Below are 18,899 nucleotides of genomic sequence, written 5' to 3' on the forward strand. Positions count from 1 at the left end.
GAAGAATTTCCCAGAACGGTTGGAAGAGAGTTCTTAGATTGAAAGGGCTTAGTGAGCACAATGCATGAAAGTCCACTCACACCAAGACATACCTTTGTACCGCTTCAAACATGGAATGATCCAAGATCCTGAAAGCGTTCAGAGAGAAAAACCAGGCCACACAAAAATTATCAGAACTCAGAGTAGCTCAACAGTAACACTAGAAACCTAGAACAATGGAGCCATGACTTCAAATTTTTAAGGAAAATCACTTACGACCTAGAATTCTATATCCTGCAAAACTACCTTTAATCAACTATAGGGTAGAACAAAGATATTTTTAGACATGCATGATTTCAAAAGCTTCTTTTCTTTGTGGCCTCCTCCTTGGGAAGCTGCTGGTGTTCTACTGAAATGAGCTGGTAGGAGGGGAAGACATGGTATTTAGGAAAGAGGAGAGAGGCAGGAAGGACATCTCAGGATGCCCGCAGCACAGAGAGCAACCAGCTCACGCCAAAGCAGGCACGTGCCTGGGCCAGGCAGAGCCAAAGAGCAGAAACCAGCAGGAGGCAGACGGGCCTGGACCCTGTGAGGGGAGATTCAGATAACTGGCAGAGCGTGAGGTTGAATCTGTGATCAGTTTGTAGAAAGTGAGCAAGCATAAAAATGACAATTATTAACTCTAGGAAAAACAAACCCAGAAAAATGTGCCGGAAAAGAAAAGTAAGCAAAGTCAGCTACATGCCTCTGGCCCGAGTTGTGTTTACAGGGTGAAAGTAATGCAAACACTGAAGATGGCTTTCACCAAGATTATGCTGTCTCCGAGGATGGGGAGCTGGGAGGGGTGCACATGTACCATGTCAGGCCTGGAGAAGGGTGGGAAGCTAACTCCCTGTCCTCCAGACAGGTAAGTAAGTACATAATGCCTAAAATAAAAATAACTTGCTGCCTCTTGGTAATCAAGAAATTAGCTGAACACATTGAAATGATTCCCTTTTCAGGAGTGAGGGATAGGGACCTGGGGAACGTTCTCTGTTTATAACAAACCTTGTACTATGTTGGACTGTTAAACTTGTGGTCATCTGTAGCTTGAAAAAAAGCTTACAAATCAAAAGCTATAAAAAGGTGGGCATTTAAAGTCACCCTGTGAGGTCCTGTTCGAATATAAAATTCCTTTGTTGGAGGGATAGTGAGGGGATAGTGGCACAAGGGGAAGGAGGTCAATGACCTTTTTCTTGATTGTGGTGCTTATTGGCTGAGTGTGTTTCTTTTGTGAAAATTCATCAAGCTGCACACATGATTTGTGCACCTTTCCACGTGCATTTTTTACTTATGTAAAATGTTTACTTAAGAAATGATAACAGGCAGGATGCCTGGGTGGCTCAGTCGGTTAAGTGTTTTTGACTCTTGATTTCAGCTCAGGTCGTGATCTCACAGTTCGTGGGATCAAACCCTGTATCAGTGTGGAGGTGCTTGGGATTCTCTCTCTCTCTCTCTCTCTCTCTCTCTCTCTCTCTCCCCCCCCCCTCCCCAGCTCACTCCCATGCTCTTGCTCTCTTTCTCTCAAAATAAATAAATAAACTTTAAAAAAAAAAATGGTAACAGACTACATCCCATTTCAACAGCTTTGGATACAAATAGTGCATTTCATGGTGGTACTCCAAAGCGTAAGAATCCAAGCCCCCAGTGGCTCAGTTGGTGGGAGTCCGTTCTTTTTTTTTTTTTTTTTTTAATAGGAATAAAATCAAGCCTCTCCTTTTTTTTTTTTCATTAACTTTTAAAAATATTTATTTTTGAAAGAGAGAGCAAGCAGGGGAGGGGCAGAGAGAGGGAGACAGAGGATCTAAAGCAGACTCTGTACTGACAGCAGAGAGCCCGATGTGGGGCTCGAACTTATGAACCGCAAGCTCATGACCTGAGCCGAAGTCGGATGCTCAACTGACTGAGCCACCCAGGTGCCCCAGGAGTCTGTTCTTTTTTGGGTTCCCTTCCCTCCAAGATTTTTGAGCATGTCCAAGGAGCACACCCACTTTCCACAGATCAGCACTGGTGTTTCTGGTCCCCACAGTCATGCTCTCCCTGTTAGGGTCAGGTCTTACAGTTCTTCATGGGTTCTCCCAGGCTGCTAACACTCTCTCGTTTACAGTTCCCTGTGGTGTAGACCCAAGTCCAGTGGCACAGCCTGGTTAGCAGAGTGGTTGACAGGATGGGGTGCTCGTAGAATGGACACCCCCTTTTGAGTGTATCCCCATCTTTTTTTCTCACCGATGACTCTTTTCATCATGTTCTTACAATTAATCAGTGGGTAACAAATATTAATGACCTTAAAATTTTGTTGAAAAAAGACTGTCAGGGGGAAATTGCTTAAATCACTGCCTCCAGCTATGTATCCAGCCAAATCCCACCCTGAAATCCCTAAGTTCAGCAAACATCAGAGGAATTAGAATGCAGGAAATGAAAGCTTCCAGTTGGAAACAAACATGTGATTCTGAAGTCCCTATTCCAAGCTGACAATGGGGACTGCAAGGTCTTCCCCACCCATCCAGATGTTCCCACCACCCATCTCTTCTGGTAAAGCCTCCTCGTCCTCATCATCATCACTGTAAACTGGGCACAAAGGCAACACTGCCTATCATCTTTACTGTTACTATGCAGACAGTTTTATTTCCCTTCTCCGGAACTTTTCAGTGTTCCATTTTAACTCGTGCATAACCAGAAGGCCCTACCTCCCAACACTGGAAATTGCCACCAGTCTCTGTCCTCAGGAAACTCCAGGCCCCAGCAGTTGATCTCACTGTGCACGTGCACACATAGTGTCCAGAAGACACTAGGTGGAATGTGAGGGGTGGGGGGCGGGGGGGTGGGAAATGATGGAATTGCACACCTGGTTGGGATTAAGGCCCCAGGGGAGAAGCTCTTCTCTGGCCTCCATACTAAGAACCCCTATCCTTTTCGTGAACAGTGGGGTTGTGTTTATATTAAGGACACCATGAATTGTACATTGGGCCCCTTTCCCTCTTCACATCACCAGTTAGGAAGCTCAGAGCCAGGTTTGTGGTGTCAGGTAAGGAAGGGGACCCTCCATGTTTACATGAGCCCTAACTAACCTCACGCCTGTGGGTGTGATTCCTCATTCTTGTTTTCCCTTCATCTCATGTCCTTACTTCAAATGTATTTTACTGTGTTGTGTTCATTTTTGTAAGCCTTAAAATATCTTTTCAAGACATAAATGCTATTTTAAAATTTTTAAAATGCAGTAATTACAACTACATAACAACTGTGGATAATCAAAGTAACTTTGAAAAAGAGAATTGAATTAGGGTGGTGGGGTTATGGGTAATTTATTTTCCTTTAAAAATGTACATTAAGGGGGCACCTGGGTGACTCGGTTAAGCACTTCTTGATAACTCTTGACATCCATTCAGGTCATGATCTCAGGGTTGTGGGATTGAGCCCCACCTTGGGCTCTGCACTGAGCATGGAGTTCTCTCCCTCTCCCCTGCTTGCACGCTCTCAAATTTTTTTTTAAAGTACATTAATATTGTAGAGTACAATAAATAATACTTTTAGTTATTTTTCTGATTATAAAAATGTATTCCTCTTAGTGTGGAAAATAAAAATACAAAGATGAAAATTGGTCTTATGTATCATCCATATCTCTAGATATCAACATTATCTTTTTGGTATATTTCTTTCTGTGCTTTCTCTAGATGCATATGTGTATATATACGTTTGTTAACTGTGTATATTTAACAAATTTAAGTTACTCCTTATGGCTTTTTATAAACTACTGTTTTCAGGTGGCAGTAAGTTTTGGACATTTTCCCTTGTTCAGAATTCCTGTGTACAATTGTTTTAAATCACGTTAAGTTGTATCATCCTCACTTATGCATGTACCATATTTATTTAGCAAAATTCCCCTTCACTGGGGTGCCTGGGTGGCTCAGCCAGTTAAGCGTCTGACTCTTGATCTCAGCTCAGGTCATGATCTCAGAGTTCATGAGTTCAGGCCCCACATCCGGCTCTGCGGTGATGGTGCAGAGCCTGCTTGGGAGTCCTTCTCTCCCTGTCTCTGCTCCTCCCCTGCTTGTGTGCTCTCTGTCTCAAAATAAATAAATAAACTTAAAAAAATAAAAAATAAAAATCCCCCCCCTTGTTGGACATTTAGTTTGTTCATGATTAGTGATTCCTTTCTGGGTTTATGTAGATGTCCAAATAAGCCATCTCTCCCAAAATGTGTTTCTTCTACAGAACTTTTTTTTTTTTTTCTTTTTCGTTGCAGTGGTGTCGGGTTCGTCATCCAGCTCTAAGTATGACCCTGAGATCCTGAAAGCTGAAATTGCTACAGCAAAATCCCGGGTAGGGCCTCTTTGCCTATACTGTGGAAGGGGGGTCACTGAGGCAGCCACAGGCCACTTGCCCACCCACTGGACAAAAAGAGACGCTTCCACCAGGCAGTGATGGCTGGTGCTGACTGACAGGACCCTAAATAACAGCAGTAGTAGCAGTGGTAGCAGCTGTCACAGTAATTGTAATGGTAACAGCAGCGACCGTGTCACTGTAGACCAAGCATGGTGCTCAGTGCTTCATGAATGCTGTCTCGTGTTCCTGCAGCAAACCCACGAAGCAGCTGTTGTCCATATCTGCACTTAAAGATGAGCAAACAGAAGCTTAGGGTAACTTGCCCCAAGGTCACAAGGATTCAGGGCTTACCCAAGGTCAAAGAACTTACAGTTCTTAACGCAGTGTGCTCTCTTCCTAGCTGTGGCTTATTCTATATTGTCTTATTTAGTTCCTTCATGATAATTACTTCATGACTTCTTGGGAATAAATATCATTCCCATTTTACTGGTGTGGAACTATGACACAGCAGTTAAGTGACTTGTTCAAGGGAAAGCCAGTATTTGGAACGCAGGCTCAGTGATAACTTCAGGTAGGTTTTCCAAAATCATGCCTACAAGAAAACAAAAGGGGGAAGTGGGCCAGGGGTGAAGCAGTAGGGTGTGCTGGGAAGAGTGTAGCCTTAGAGAGGTGTGCCCTGTCTAAAGGGGTAGTTGAGTTTCAGCCCTACCCTATTGTGGCTGTGCTGGAATGAGGGCTCAGTGTTGGCAGATCTTCTGTTTTTAGAAGAGAACTATACTTAGGCTTATTATGTGAAATCTCTCCATATTTCATTATTAGCAATTAACTCTTTAAATTTTATAACTGCAAACCAAACACAGCATTCCTGCAAGCCAATCCAGCTCCCAGACCATGTCTTGCCTCTAAAGTTATTGCACTGCCTCTCACCTCCATACCCATTACCTGCTTTAAGTAATGCACAGCCCTGTGAATTACCATATTCCTCACCTATCAGAACAGGAGAGGGAGTCTCAGGGAGGTGAGATGGCTCGAGAGAGGTCATCCAGCAAGGCAGTGGGAAGGCCAAGTTCTATCCCAGGTCAGCTGACACCTGTCCACTTCCTGTTTCCCTCAAGTGAGGGCTAGCCAGGATTGACCTGCAGGACAGCCAGGCTGGGATGCTGACTACATGAGCAGCTGCAGAGACCAAGGCAGCATCACTGAGGGGATGGTGTTGTGACCCTGTGGCCTGAGGGGCAGTGGGGGGGGGGGGGGCTCTGGGTTCCCCTTAGAGGAGAAGGCAGCCTGCAGTTCTGTATCAACCTCTGATCTAGCCCCATGTGTGGCCTTCTGCCATCCAGGTCAACAAGCTAAAGAGAGAGATGGTTCACCTCCAGCAGGAGCTGCAGTTCAAAGAGCGTGGCTTTCAGACCCTGAAGAAGTAAGTCTACCCTGCCATGCAGAGCATAGGGATGCCCCGTAATCCCCTTCCTGCCTCTCTCTCTCTTTCTCTCTCTCTCTCTCTCTCCCTCTCTTCTTTAAGGCCACTCTAATCATTTGATCCCAGTTCTATTCCACTGGTGTTTACTCAAGATATTGTCACCCAAGGATGAGGTTCAGAAGGAGAAGAGAGGAATCCTTTCAAACCAGAGATACCTGAATTCCTGAAGCCATTAAAGTCTGTTCCGTTCAGTTGAATTTTAGTCGTAAAAACAAGTATTCTGTCATAGAAACGAGTATTGCTGGGCACTTATGGGCACCTGTCTCATGTCCTCCAGTAGATCCAGTAGGATCTGATACACACACAAAAACAAACTTTTTTTCCCATAGCCCCTAAAGATGAACAGCGAATGTGCCCCACAGTAGGAGCAAGGGCCTCTTCCCCAGCACCAGTCGCTAGAAGAGCATGCATGGTGCCACGCACACTGTGCTAGATAGATGACTTAAGGAGTTCCCGGGATAACTTTGACCAAGTGTAATTTTCACTTGTAGAAGCTGACTTGCCACCAAGGTACATCTCTATTGTTTCTTTAGAGCAGGTGCGTTGATGGCTATTTATCGTTATTATACTAGCAAGATTTGTTGAGCAGTTACTCTGCCGGGAAGCACTTTCAGTGTTTCTGCTTGAGTGACTTCATTTGATCCTCACTGCAACTCTCTAAAGAATGTTCTTTTGGCTAACTCCACTTTATAGATGAGGAAACTGAGTCACGTTATTATTAGGAATAATCACACATGCAACAAACCTGCATTGAGTCATGTTCGGTATGTCTGAAGGACTCAGTGTATAGTTATTACAGAGGTGCCTGGGACCCCTCTTGGAAGCCCCAAGGAGAACATCCAGGAGATTTCTCTGTCCTAAGGGACATCTCATGTAGATTCCCAGGGAGGCCACATCTCTACAGTCAGCAGCTTCTATAGTCACTTGCTTTTTCTCGCTGTCTGACTATACCTCTTCCTCATTCTCTGAACCTCAAATCCACCCCCACCACTCTGTGGACACAGCTCCAAGCCTGGGGATGTCTGTCTGTAGGCTCTCTTAATCCAGGGAACTGTGACCACTGGAGGGGTTGGTTGGTTCTTGTTCACGTTTTCCCATCCCTCAAGCCCCCACTGTCTGGAGGGGAGAGCTACCATGAATCCCCCACCACACAAGGTTTAAGAAAGTATGGCTTTGTATTATAGATTGTGTATAATAGGGTTCTTTTGGTATTCCAAGTTATTATAAATTATGGTTTATATATGTGTGCTTATATAGGTACATATGTTATTAATATATGTATATGTATGTATGCCAGTGACAGTTGAGAGCAGTAATATGAGCTTAGAAAATTCCTTCTCGTGACCTATAAAGCAAATAACCTCATGAGCCCTCCAAATTCTGAACACATAGTTGAAAGACTACTCACTCCCACGTCATCTTACCGCAGGGGCCTTTCCCTCCTCCCCCTTCCTGCAGTCCTCAGGAGCTTCTGGTTAGAACATTTCCCATTATTCTCTGAGCCACCACAAACCTGTTTTACCACTTTGTCACCCTGTAGCAGCATTGAAAATTCTTGTTCTTTGGTAAGCTGATGCTGAAACCCCAAAGACAAGCCTTCTTTCTCTCCTCCCTCCGCCCAACTGATGTTTGATATCAGGCCCAGATAAGACTCCTGGTAGTTCTGACTGCCCACGCTCAAAGCTGGCTCCACATTCAGTGTGGAGGAAGACATCTGCTTTAATACACACCTTGGCATAGAGGGTTAGGAATGTAGCTGCAAGAGGCAGATGGCCTGGGTTCAAATCCCAGTTCCCTGGGACCTTACAAAAATGACATATAATCCCCTTGAGCTTTGGTTTATCTGAAAAATCAGTCACTGTAAAGATGAAACTAAAGCATGTGACAGTGCCTGGCAGTGAGTGTGAGGGTCAGTAAGGGGTGTTGGGGGTGACCTCTAGCTGGGTGCCTGCTTGGATATGGGGAGGAACTCAGATGAACTCTGTATTTACCCTGGGCAGGGTCTGTGCTGGGCAATGACTGTGCATCAGTCACCTCGTTTCATTGTCTTTGCCCCTTTAAGAGAAGTTTTTGTTCTGCCCCACTTTATAGATGAGGGCACTGATGAGGGTGAAAATATACCCCAGCCCCCCCACCCCCAGTTGGTAAGCATCAAAGCTGGAATTTGAACCCAGGACTGTTGGATTTAGAAGCTCATGTGCTAATACCTTCCTTCCTGGCCTCATCCTGGATAACCCCCTCATCATACCCAGAAAACATGAGGCCTCTTTCCTTGTCTCTTGGGATCTTTTTCAGAAGCTAGTGGTAGGAGGTGATCTAGTCACTTCTATCTCAGCCTCCTCCCTTTGCAGAGCATGGGGGAAGGTGAAACTCTTCCATTTGTCCAGTTCACAGTCAGCAGCCCCAGTTTTTTTAAAAAAAGGAAATGTTGATGAGGATTGAAGGATGCCTCTTAGGAGCCTGAGAAGAAAAATCAAAAGGACTTGGGCCTGTCAGCTGCCCTGAGCCCTTGTAAACAGGAAGGAGATGCGATGTGGCATGTCACCCCTGTGGGTGGGGAGCAGTTCGGCATCTCAAGGCACGTCCCCCAAAGCCATCCTGCCCAGGTAAGAATTGCCAAGAAGAGCTGCCTGCTGTCAGAGCCTTTGCCCTGCTTCTGCGTGGCTGTCCTGCCGCTCCCGGGTGTGTGAATCTCCGGACAGCCGCATAATTTGGAAATTCTAGAACACATGCAGCCCACTACACCCTCCTCTCCCCTACAACCACATAACTTTTCTTCCCTTAAAAAAAAAAAAAGAGAGATTCATTCACTGAGCACATAATGGTGACCCTTTGTTCCCCTCCCCCCAACCTCAATCCCAAGAGTGTTCCCTCTTGGAGCTACTCTCTGGAGCCAAATTCCAGAGCCTGGGTTGCTAAGGCCCCTGAGGGAAATCAGGTAGAGGCTGTCTGAGGAGCCCAAGGCACAGCAGACAAACCACTTCTGTCTTATCCTGCTGAGGATTCAAAGCCATCCTCACCCTGTTGGCAGAGGACAGCTGGGCACAGCCCCCTCCCCAGAGCCCCCAGCCCGACTCAAGCAAATGGCATCTTCCCTGCCCTCCTCGCCTCCATTTGGGGCCGGGCCACCTCCCATCCTGGGGGATCCTCCCCTCCACAGAGCATCTCGGGCACGCCTCTGCTGCAGAAAGCTCCATTTAGACTAATTTTTCAAACTAAATTTGAGACCAGTGTTAGCCAACCTGGCAGGCTTGCTCAGGCCCAAGTCCTCGAAAGGAATAGACAGGCTATTTTTAGTGGGGAGACATAAATGGGGCTTTGTTTTCTCTCCACGGAGGCTGAAATAACGGAAGGGAAGGGAAGGGAAGGGGGAGGGCCGTGCTGAGACCGGAGTTCTCTCCCGAGTCTTCTCCCTCTCTCCTGTTCGGAGGCACAGACAGACCAGGATGAAAACCTGCTCCCCCCATCAGTGATTCCCCACTCAGGTTATTTTTAGCCCAGGACAATTTGGCTTCTAGCAGGAAACCAGAGAGGAATGCCTGTGAGCGGTTTCTCATCCTGAAATAATGGGTTTGTGGTGTTCCCTCAGACGGTAAAACTTCCTTTTCTCCACTGGGGACTAAAACTTCAGGCCTAGCCTTTGGGGAAAGTGTGAAGCAGTTAAAATTTATCTTTGCCTTCTGAAGGTTCTCCATACCCCAGCCTCCTTCCCCAGAGGGTGGGGACCTCCACCATCTCTGGTTTGGTCTGACCTTCAGAAAGTGGCATTGTGGTCCTTAACTTTTTTCTTTTTTTTTTTTTTTTAACTCCCCCTCCACCCTCCAAAATGAACCTGTATATGGGGCCTAGATAAGCTGATTTTATCCCGTACCTCCCAGTGCACTTGATTATCCATCCCTTATCCCATTTGACATTCCTAACAGCTTCATGAACATGGGCTGGGCAGGTGACATTACCCGGGTTATTTTAGAGGAGGAAGCTAAGCCTCTTGTTAAGGGCCATGCCCAAGGTCACACTACTAAGTAGCAGGGCTGAGAGTTTTCCATCATTCACACCTTTCCTTCCTTGTGTGTTTACTCAGCAAATACTCGGTAAAGGCAGTGGGTCTCAATTGAGGGAGATCTATCTCTTCTTCCCAAAGGGACACTAGGCAAAGTATGGAGGCATTTTTGGTTGTCACAGCTTGGGGCCAAGACGCTACTGGCACCTAGTGGGCAGAGGCCAAGGGTGCTACTAAATACCGGACAATGTGCAGGACAGCCCCCCACAACAAAGAATCATCCTACACAAATGTCAAGATGCTGAGGTTGAGAGACCTTGAGTTAAAGGACTGTCCTGTGCCAGATACCGAAACTACTTAAACATTTTCAATCCTGCCCCTGTCCCAAGCCTGTTAGTAACAAGTCAAGGATACTACCACATGCTCTGCTAACTAGAACACAACATAATGATTGCAGTGTCCAGCTATGTGCAGTGTGATGGGAAGACCTAGCCTAGCCTGGAGGAAGCAGGGAGGTAATCAGGGAACAATTCCTGTAAGAGCTGATGCTTAGAGGACCCTTGACTTAAAGAGTGGTGTTGCTTCTGCAGCCCCACCCTGTGGGACATTTCACAGGCAGCTAGACCTGGGGAAGGGAGGGTATGCAGGACAGAGAGGAGCCTTGCTGCAGGACCGAAGCCTGTCGTCTTATCCTCTGGGGAGACTTCATCCCTCACCCTGTCTTTTTCTGAACTTTCCCATTGACTGTTTCCTAGAATCGATAAGAAAATGTCTGATGCTCAGGGCAGCTACAAACTGGATGAAGCTCAGGCTGTGTTGAGAGAAACAAAAGCCATCAAAAAGGCCATCACTTGTGGAGAAAAAGAAAAGCAAGATCTCATTAAGGTACGAGAGCTCCAGTGATGTGGGTCCCATCTCTCAATTTCTTTGGAGCACCTTTCTTTCTTTTTCTTTTTTTTTTTAACTTTATTTATTTTGAGAGAGAAGCACAAATCAGGGAGGGGCAGAAAGAGAGAACCCTAAGCAGGCTTTGCACTGTCAGCACAGAGCCCGACATGGGACTTGAACCCACAAACCATGAGATCATGATCTGGGCCGAAGTTGGATGCTTAACTGACAGAGCTGCCCACGTGTGCCTGGAGCACTTTTCTGTGCCAAGACTCACACTACTACCACATGCTGCACAGATCACTGAGCTCTCATCACTAGTTTTTTGGGCTTTCAGTTTCACTGTGTAGAGTAGGAAAAGGAGGATCAGAAGCAATAGGTGGCTTGCCTAAAGTCACATCACTGGCAGAGTTGTACTAGGAGCCATCTGGTTGAGTCCAAAGGTCATGTCCTTGTCACTGGCTCTGGCCACCTGGCTTACTTCTCAAAGAACCAAACGGAGGGAGATGGTTTTGACATCCACAGCCCTGACATCGAAATATAACATCTTTATAAGAATTACATTGCATGCTCTTCCTCTGCTGAGGACCAGACAAATGATAATCGGTGTGATTTAACATGCCAGGCAACTGAACTGGACACTTTGCATGCATTGTATCTCACTTATCTCTTACATCAGCCCTAGGTTATTCCCTTCATACAGATAACTGCTACACAGCTCAGAGTCCATGGTGGAGTGAGGATTCGAACCCATAAACACTGACACAGATGTCTATTCTTTTAACCCTTAGACACTCTACCTCCCCTCACCGGAATGACCCTGACCACTGAGATACTGTGTTTGTTTGTGTTCCCACTGGCAGATTAGGACTCAGGCTCGGGGTTGCTATAACTGATGTAGTGAAGGGAGCTTTATGCTCTAGGACAAACAGAATGATTTTGAAGCTCTTGCCCAGGGCAGCAACCTGATGAAAGCGTTCAGGCGCTCGTGGACAGTCGTGAGCCATGTTCCTATCATGACTCTCACTTAAGAGCACTGCATCTTCAGTCAGGCCAGGACCACATCCTGCTCTGTCATTTGCCAGCCTTTGCGTGTAACAACTCCCTTAGCAAAGAAATGGGGATAATCCTAGGTCATTTTTCAGAGGACTGATGTGAGGATTAAGTAAGATGATGATAAAGCTGACAATTACTGAGCGTTGGCTGTACTAGCACGTTATACTGGCCATCTTGTTAAATCAGTATGGTAGTCCTATGAGACAGGCCCTGTGGTTATCCCTATTTGTTTAGGAGAGGGAGCTGAGGCACAGAGAACTTAATCAACTAGCTCAGGTCACACAGCTAGCAAGTAGCAGAGCAAGGATTCCAAGTCAGGCAGTGTAGCTCTAGAGCCAGTGTCCATGCCAGTCTTTCCCGAGTAGAACACCCAGCACAGTACCCGGCACTGAGCAACCACCCACTTGCTGCCAGCTCTTTACAAGGTAAGTGGAATATCCAGAGAGAGCTAGGATGCCTACCACATTACAGAAGTGGAGAGGAGAGCACATGGAGGGTGACAAACCAGAGCTCCCTCCCAGAAAGTTGTGTTGCTAACCTTGCCCTCCCCTGCTTAGAGCCTCGCCATGCTGAAGGACGGCTTCCTCATCGACAGAGGGTCCCACTCTGACCTGTGGTCCAGCAGCAGCTCTCTGGAAAGTTCAGGTTTCTCACTGCCGAAACAGTACCTGGACGTGAGCTCCCAGACAGACATCTCGGGAAGTGTGAGTAGATGTTGTACCCAGGAGGCTGCCGTAGTGGGCAGCCGCCTTCTCATTTCTCACCTTGGGAGGTGACTGGTATCTCTCTGTGGGCCTGCCTGCTAACGTGGCCTCCTGGAGCTCCATTCTCTTGCAGACCTCTTGGCCCCAGGATGACATGAGATGATGGTGTGGGGGGGAAAGCCGACGCTGTGGGGGGAAAGCCTCGGTCTTGAGTGTTGCCTAGCCATGCGTTTGCGTCTCTAGATGCTGCACAGAAAGCATGTGTGAAGGACCAGTGGCTCTCTCTGGTTTCCTTCCTACAGATTTGCAACACCATTCTGTTTTTCTTTCACCAGCTGTGAAGCAGATGATACTTTCCTTCTGTTCATCCTGAAACAATACATGCAGCTTTCAGACAGCTCTCTTCAAAAGCTCAGTCTGGGCACCGTAGTGAATAGTGTGAGCACCATCCAGATTTATTTCATGAAAGCTTTAGAGCAGGACTGACCCATAGCCATCTGGAATGTTTGGAGAACTTTTGTTTTCCTAGAGCAGGTGACATTGAGCAAAGTCGCCTCCCAGCCTCCATGGCTAAATGCTATTCCTATCTGATTCTTCATATAGCTGTGTCCCCACTTGTGAAGAGAAGCTATATCCATATCTGCTTGGGTGAACCTTGTAGCTTCTTGCCACTCTTGACAGAAAGACATGGCAAATGGGCTGTCCCTTCCGTCTCCAGACCACCCATGTGTCCAGCTACAAGCCATCTGTAGGCCTCCCTGAAGGTTCTAGGACCTTCTCCTCGCTCACTCAGTGTTTCAGTCCTGGCTGCAACCTCCCTGGGTTTTCAGTTGAGCCCCTCCCCAGCACCCCCAGGATGCCTTTCTTGTATATTGGCTGTCCCTGTTTCCTCCTGACCAGCTGTCCTCCATGCTGCTGGGGCTTGAATGGGCTCTAAGCCATTCGGGGCTGCAAGATGATATTCTGGGCTCTCAGCTTCTCTTCTAGAAGTGATAGATGTCTGAATTTGAGGGTCTTCCCACAGCCTGCAGGAAGTGTCTTTGCCTGACTAGCTTCCCTGCTATCACACAGCCAGCTTGGTAATTGGGGGCTATTCTTAGCTACTTCCCACGCAAGCTGTCAACTCTCTCGTGAGCTCTTGAAATCCAACTCAGCACCGGCCACAATGGCCATATAATTCCCCACTTTGTTCTTTCCCCCAGTTTGGCGCAAGCAGCAACAATCAGTTGGCAGAGAAGGTCAGATTGCGCCTTCGATATGAAGAAGCTAAGAGAAGGTAATTAGGGGCTGGGGGCGGGATGGTTCCAACAATGATAATTGCCATTGCAGAGTGCCTGCCTGCCCCATGCCTGGCTTTTCACACACCTCATCTTTAATCATCAAAGATTATGAAGATAACTATTATGACACATATATTTTAACCTTCTCTGAACTCAGGAAATGACTGAGCCAGGGACACTTCACTAGATAAAAAGTAGAAGCTGTGTTTTGCACCCAAATCTGTTAAACCTCAGAGCCTAGTTATCTTTCCACTTGCTGAGCTCAGTTTCTCTAATCAGGGTTTTCCAATGATCCTGTGAGTAGTCTGGTTTGAAGGAGCACTTCTGAGGTTTTAGCAATAGGAGAAAAACCTCTGGATACTGAACACTTGGGTGTCTCCTGCCCAACTGGGAGCAAGCTGTGCTTATAAACTGTAGATCCCAGTGACTAGATATTTTGTGGCTTCACAGTCTCCTAAGCAGTTGGGTTCCACTGCCACAAATAAAATTAAAACAATAATCAAACCTGATGTTTTTAGAGCATCTGTTATGGGCCAGGTGTTGTATTAAAGCATTTGTATGTGTATCATCTCATTTAACTTTAAAAGCAACCTTATAGCACATCTTATATGATTTCCATGTTAGAGAAGAGAAAGGTAAAATATGAGATGTCTCATGACTTTTCAAGATGATGGAGTCAGAATTTGAATTCTGGACAATCTGGCTCCAAGTCTGTGAGCTTCCTATGCACAGGGCCAGCCTTACTGGGTAAGAACCCACAGAGCATAATGGTGAATGAAGCTAGGAATATCGCATCCATTCCTCCTTAGGTTACACTGCCTGGCCCATGGCATTCTAAGCCAGGCCATGTAGGGTGTGGCAGTGCCTAGTTCTGCCCCTCTGCCAACTCTGTGTGAGCAGCAAAACCCTTTGCAGCAATGACAGAAATCCTATAGAAAGTAGAAGAAATAAAAAAGGGAATTTGTCAGCTTATTGAATTCCAAAGTCCTAGGATAAACCAGCTTCAGACACAGCTGGATCCAGGGATTCAAATCAGGTTACATAAACTCAGTTTCTCTTCTTTTCTCTACCCTGCTTGCCTTTGTGTTGACAGACTTTCCTTTCAAAATGTAAAGGTGACCCCCAGCAATTCTAGAGTTATATACTATCAGGTTAGCAACCCCAGCAGCAGGAGGACCTACCTATCCCAACAGATTTAACAGGTTTAAGGCTTGAGGCTCCCTGGCTTTTCCTAGTGATCCAATTATTGTTGCAGTGTTGGAGGAATTAGAATTTTCTGAAGGTCCGGGCATGGGTCATGTGCCCAACTCTGGGAAGGGGATTGAGGTCAGCTTTGTGGGAACCAAAAGACTTAAGTATTGGAAGAGTGATATCCCAAAGAAAACTTGGGAGTGTTGTTAACAGAAGGAGGAGAAATTGGATACTGGTCAGGTAGAAAAAAAACACTGTGCATTATTTCAGCTCCCCCTAGAGGCCCAGCAAAACAACAAGACTTCTGCATTTGGACAGCCACGTGTCCCCTCTGAAGGGGGACCACTCTGAACCCTGGATATATTCCAGTCTGCAATGATGCCTATATTAGAAGATCCATTCTGGAGAGACTGAAGAATTGAAATCTTCCCTCTGGGGTTGAACCATTAAGCTTCCCATCACAGAGCTTCCTGGCTCATCTGCCATAATCCAGCTTTGAGCCTCACTCTTCACCCAGAGGTAGTTTAAGTGTCAAGGATAGAGCAGCCGCTGAATGGAAAGCAGGCTGCAGGACTCCAGGTAGGAGGGCAGGTAGCTGTAACGAAAGGTCTGTGTGCCATGTTTTGTCACATGTGCATTTCTGCAGAGTGAGTCTAGTAGTTTCATCAGCTTCGCCAAAGATGGCCTGAAGGTTAAGGAACACTGGGAAAGCACCACTAGAAAGTACATGTAAGCATCGATCAAGCCTTCAGTGTACTGTGCACAATGGAGCCCCCGCCAGACCTGTCCACGCCACTCCATCCTCAGAGTGGTGGAAGCTACCAATTTATCCCAGATTACTCTCTTTGTGAATGCGGAATTTAAATTAATCAACTCTAAGAATCCCTCTGATACATTTGGCTGGGCAATAACCAAACCTAGATGTGTTTGTCTGCATGGGATTTTTACTGCACAGTGTGGAGATTTTGACCCTAATGATGTTTTTATAAAATAACGGTTGGGCCACATATCTGCAGATAAGATTGAGCTGGGAGTCCAGAGACCTGGGCTCTCAACATGTATTGGCCACATTTATGACTTTCAGTCTTAGGTGAACCATATCCTATTTCTAGACATCTGTCCAACAGATTCACTGCCATTTCTTACCACCCTTTAGGGATCAGGTGAGGCTAGGATGTGATAGCTGAAAGCCCTTTTTGCAAAGGCTGAATCCTAAAGGGTCACGTCATGATTCCTTTGGATATTTGTAGCAATAATCTTAGTTATATTGTGAATCTTTCTTGGATCCAAAGGTAATTATACCTAATCTACCAATGGGCACTTGGCAATGTATAAAGAGCTCTTTATGATAAGTTTTCAGTCAGTTCTCATAACCCACCTTGCATGTTCCACCTCACAGGTGAGGGTACTGCATCTCAAAAAAGTTAAGGGATTGAGCTCCCACCTCCATCCTTTTAACATTTAATAAGTGCCTACAGTGTACCAGGCAGTGTACTAGAAGCTTATGATACCAAAATGATTTCTTAAGAATGGTCCTTTTATAGGGGCACCTGGGTGGCCCAGTTGGTTAAGCGTCCAACTTCAGCTCAGGTCATGATTCCATGATTTGTGAGTTCGAACCCTACATCTGGCTCTATGCTACAGCTCAGAGCCTGGAGCCTGCTTCTGATTCCATATGTCCCTCTCTCTCTCTCTCTCTTACCCTCCCCTGCTCATGCTTGCTCGCCGCTCTCTCTCTCTCTCTTTCTCTGTCTCTCAAAAATAAAAATAAACATTTAAAAAAAAAAAAAAAGAATGGTCCTTCTGTCAAGGCCAAAGCCAAGACTTTGGCTCAAGGCCTCTGACCCCAAATCCACAGTTGGTTATACCACACTGTGCTGCCACCATTCTCTGGGCTAGGAACATACAGTTATCAATTTCAGGGTTTGCTGTCTGTCATTGTAGTGGGTCCATGACTGCCATTGGTTGGGCACGAGTTATGTGCCAGACACTCTGAGCACATTATTGCTCATTTTCAGAACAAGTCTTGGGGAGTTTACCCAATGTTATATTCTGTATATATATATACAGAAACATTCATTTGAGTGCTTACTATGTGCCAAATACCGTGCTTTGAGAGTTCATGGAATATGTCTAATAACCTTCTACCACAACCCCGTGACAAAGGAGCCTTTGTTGTTCCTTCCAGAGAGATGAAGTGACTTGCCCAAGGTCACATAGCTGGCGGTAGGAGGTTATTGCCTGGTGATGAATCCAGCTCTCTGTTCTACCAGCCTTAATATCCCTGAGGGCAAGGACATTGCTTTGTTTACATCCCGTTCCCACCCCTGCAGAGCCTACTCACTGTTGGCACACGGTAGGCACCATTTGTGTTTGTTAGATGAAAATATGTTCCTTGAGATGGCCTGCTGGTCCAAGGGAAGACAGTCATTGCCAAAGATTGCTCTGAGGATGTCATGGCTCCTGGTACCTCATAATGTCGGAAACACAGTCTGTTACCCTGCTCCCACAGTGCCGCTGGGCACACCTGTCATGCTCCCCTCTCCACCCACAGGATCGCCAACCTGAAGATCCAGCTGGCCAAGCTTGACAGTGAGGCCTGGCCCGGAGTGCTAGACTCCGAAAGGGACCGGCTGATCCTCATCAATGAGAAGGAGGAGCTGCTGAAGGAGATGCGCTTCATCAGCCCCCGAAAGTGGACCCAGGGGGAGGTGGAGCAGCTGGAGATGGCCCGGAAGCGGCTGGAGAAGGACCTGCAGGCAGCCCGGGACACCCAGAGCAAGGCGCTGACAGAGAGGTGGGGCTGGGCTGGGGCCAGAAGGGGCCTGGGACCCACCCTCCTGGGTCTATCTTCCACGGAAGCAGGAGGGGCAAGAGGGACCACCTGGGGCGTAAGGGCTCCTCTCTAAGAGCACTCAGTGTAGAAATCTTGCAACTTGCTAAAGTAGCAAACTGGGGGAAATGATTCACCACCCGGAATACCAGATACCTAGGAGTTTACACAGGGAATCGCAGCACCAAAAAGTCTGCTCGGGTGCAAGTTTTCAGAAATTATCTTCTGACTAACGTAAGCCACACAACCCTATATAATGTAGAGTAGTCATTTGCCAACTCGGTGACAGTGACTCACCTGACAGGGACAAAATAGAGCATGTATACTCTTACTATGTGTGATAGCCCTCTGATATTTTCTCTCTTGCATTCCTTTACATGACGACATGACCCGCTAAATTGATTTCACCTCATGCTAAGGGGTTGCAGTTTGTACTTTGAAAAACACTAATTTTGATGCGGGTGCAGAATGAAATACTGATAGGAGCCAAACAGGCAATACAAATGCTGGAGGCCCACCTGCTGATAGATTGGGTCCCACTGGAGTGCACAGAACCCCCTTGTCCCTCGTGGGTGCCAACTCCCACCTCTGGCTGGTGGGAATTCAGGCCTTAGGCTGCCAGAGGTCCCCATATTTCAAGAAAAGAATTGTCTGTATTTTTAACTATTGACAACTAATTTAATAACTTTAAGTAATATTGTGAAGGCTAAATCACCTTCATCTGTGGGCTTGGTTTAACCCAAAAGCTACTGGTTTATGTTCTCTGGATAACAGACTTGATTTCCTTCACTGTCTCCCCAGCCTCCACACCCACATGTACAGAACACAACCCTGTGTTCAGCACAGGCCCTGCAGTCCTCAGCTTCTCATTCATTCTTTCATTCTGTCCGTCAGGCTATTGTTTATTCATTTATTTGAGAAATGGGCTTTTTTGGTACATATTTTCCATGCAAGGCAGTTTGGAGGATTCAGAAATTAATAAGTCACAATCCCTGCCCCAGTGTCTTTAAAATCTATTCTAGTTACTTTCACTTTTTTAGGCAGCAGACTTTAGTGAGCAAGGTACCTACCCTTAAGGAGCTTAGAAGCAAAGGTAGTGATTTTCACATACGTGTGTGTGTTTGTG

At 46.4% G+C, this 18,899-nt stretch overlaps 1 protein-coding gene across 4 annotated transcripts in view; it reads left to right on the forward strand.

The window, feature by feature from the left end:
* WWC1 (WW and C2 domain containing 1) overlaps positions 1-18,899 on the forward strand; it is a 153,996-nt gene that overhangs the window by 90,736 nt on the left and 44,361 nt on the right. For all 4 annotated transcript variants that reach the window (XM_019450242.2, XM_019450243.2, XM_019450245.2 and 1 more), the window contains 6 exons: positions 4,262-4,338; positions 5,682-5,761; positions 10,577-10,706; positions 12,323-12,469; positions 13,672-13,745; positions 17,495-17,737. In XM_019450242.2, coding sequence (XP_019305787.1) covers positions 4,262-4,338; positions 5,682-5,761; positions 10,577-10,706; positions 12,323-12,469; positions 13,672-13,745; positions 17,495-17,737 — 751 coding nt within the window. The remainder of the gene's footprint in view (positions 1-4,261; positions 4,339-5,681; positions 5,762-10,576; positions 10,707-12,322; positions 12,470-13,671; positions 13,746-17,494; positions 17,738-18,899) is intronic.

The sequence above is a fragment of the Panthera pardus genome, unplaced genomic scaffold (genome assembly GCF_024362965.1).
Source record: "Panthera pardus isolate Hobbes unplaced genomic scaffold, ASM2436296v1 HiC_scaffold_2, whole genome shotgun sequence".
Lineage (NCBI taxonomy): Eukaryota > Metazoa > Chordata > Mammalia > Carnivora > Felidae > Panthera > Panthera pardus.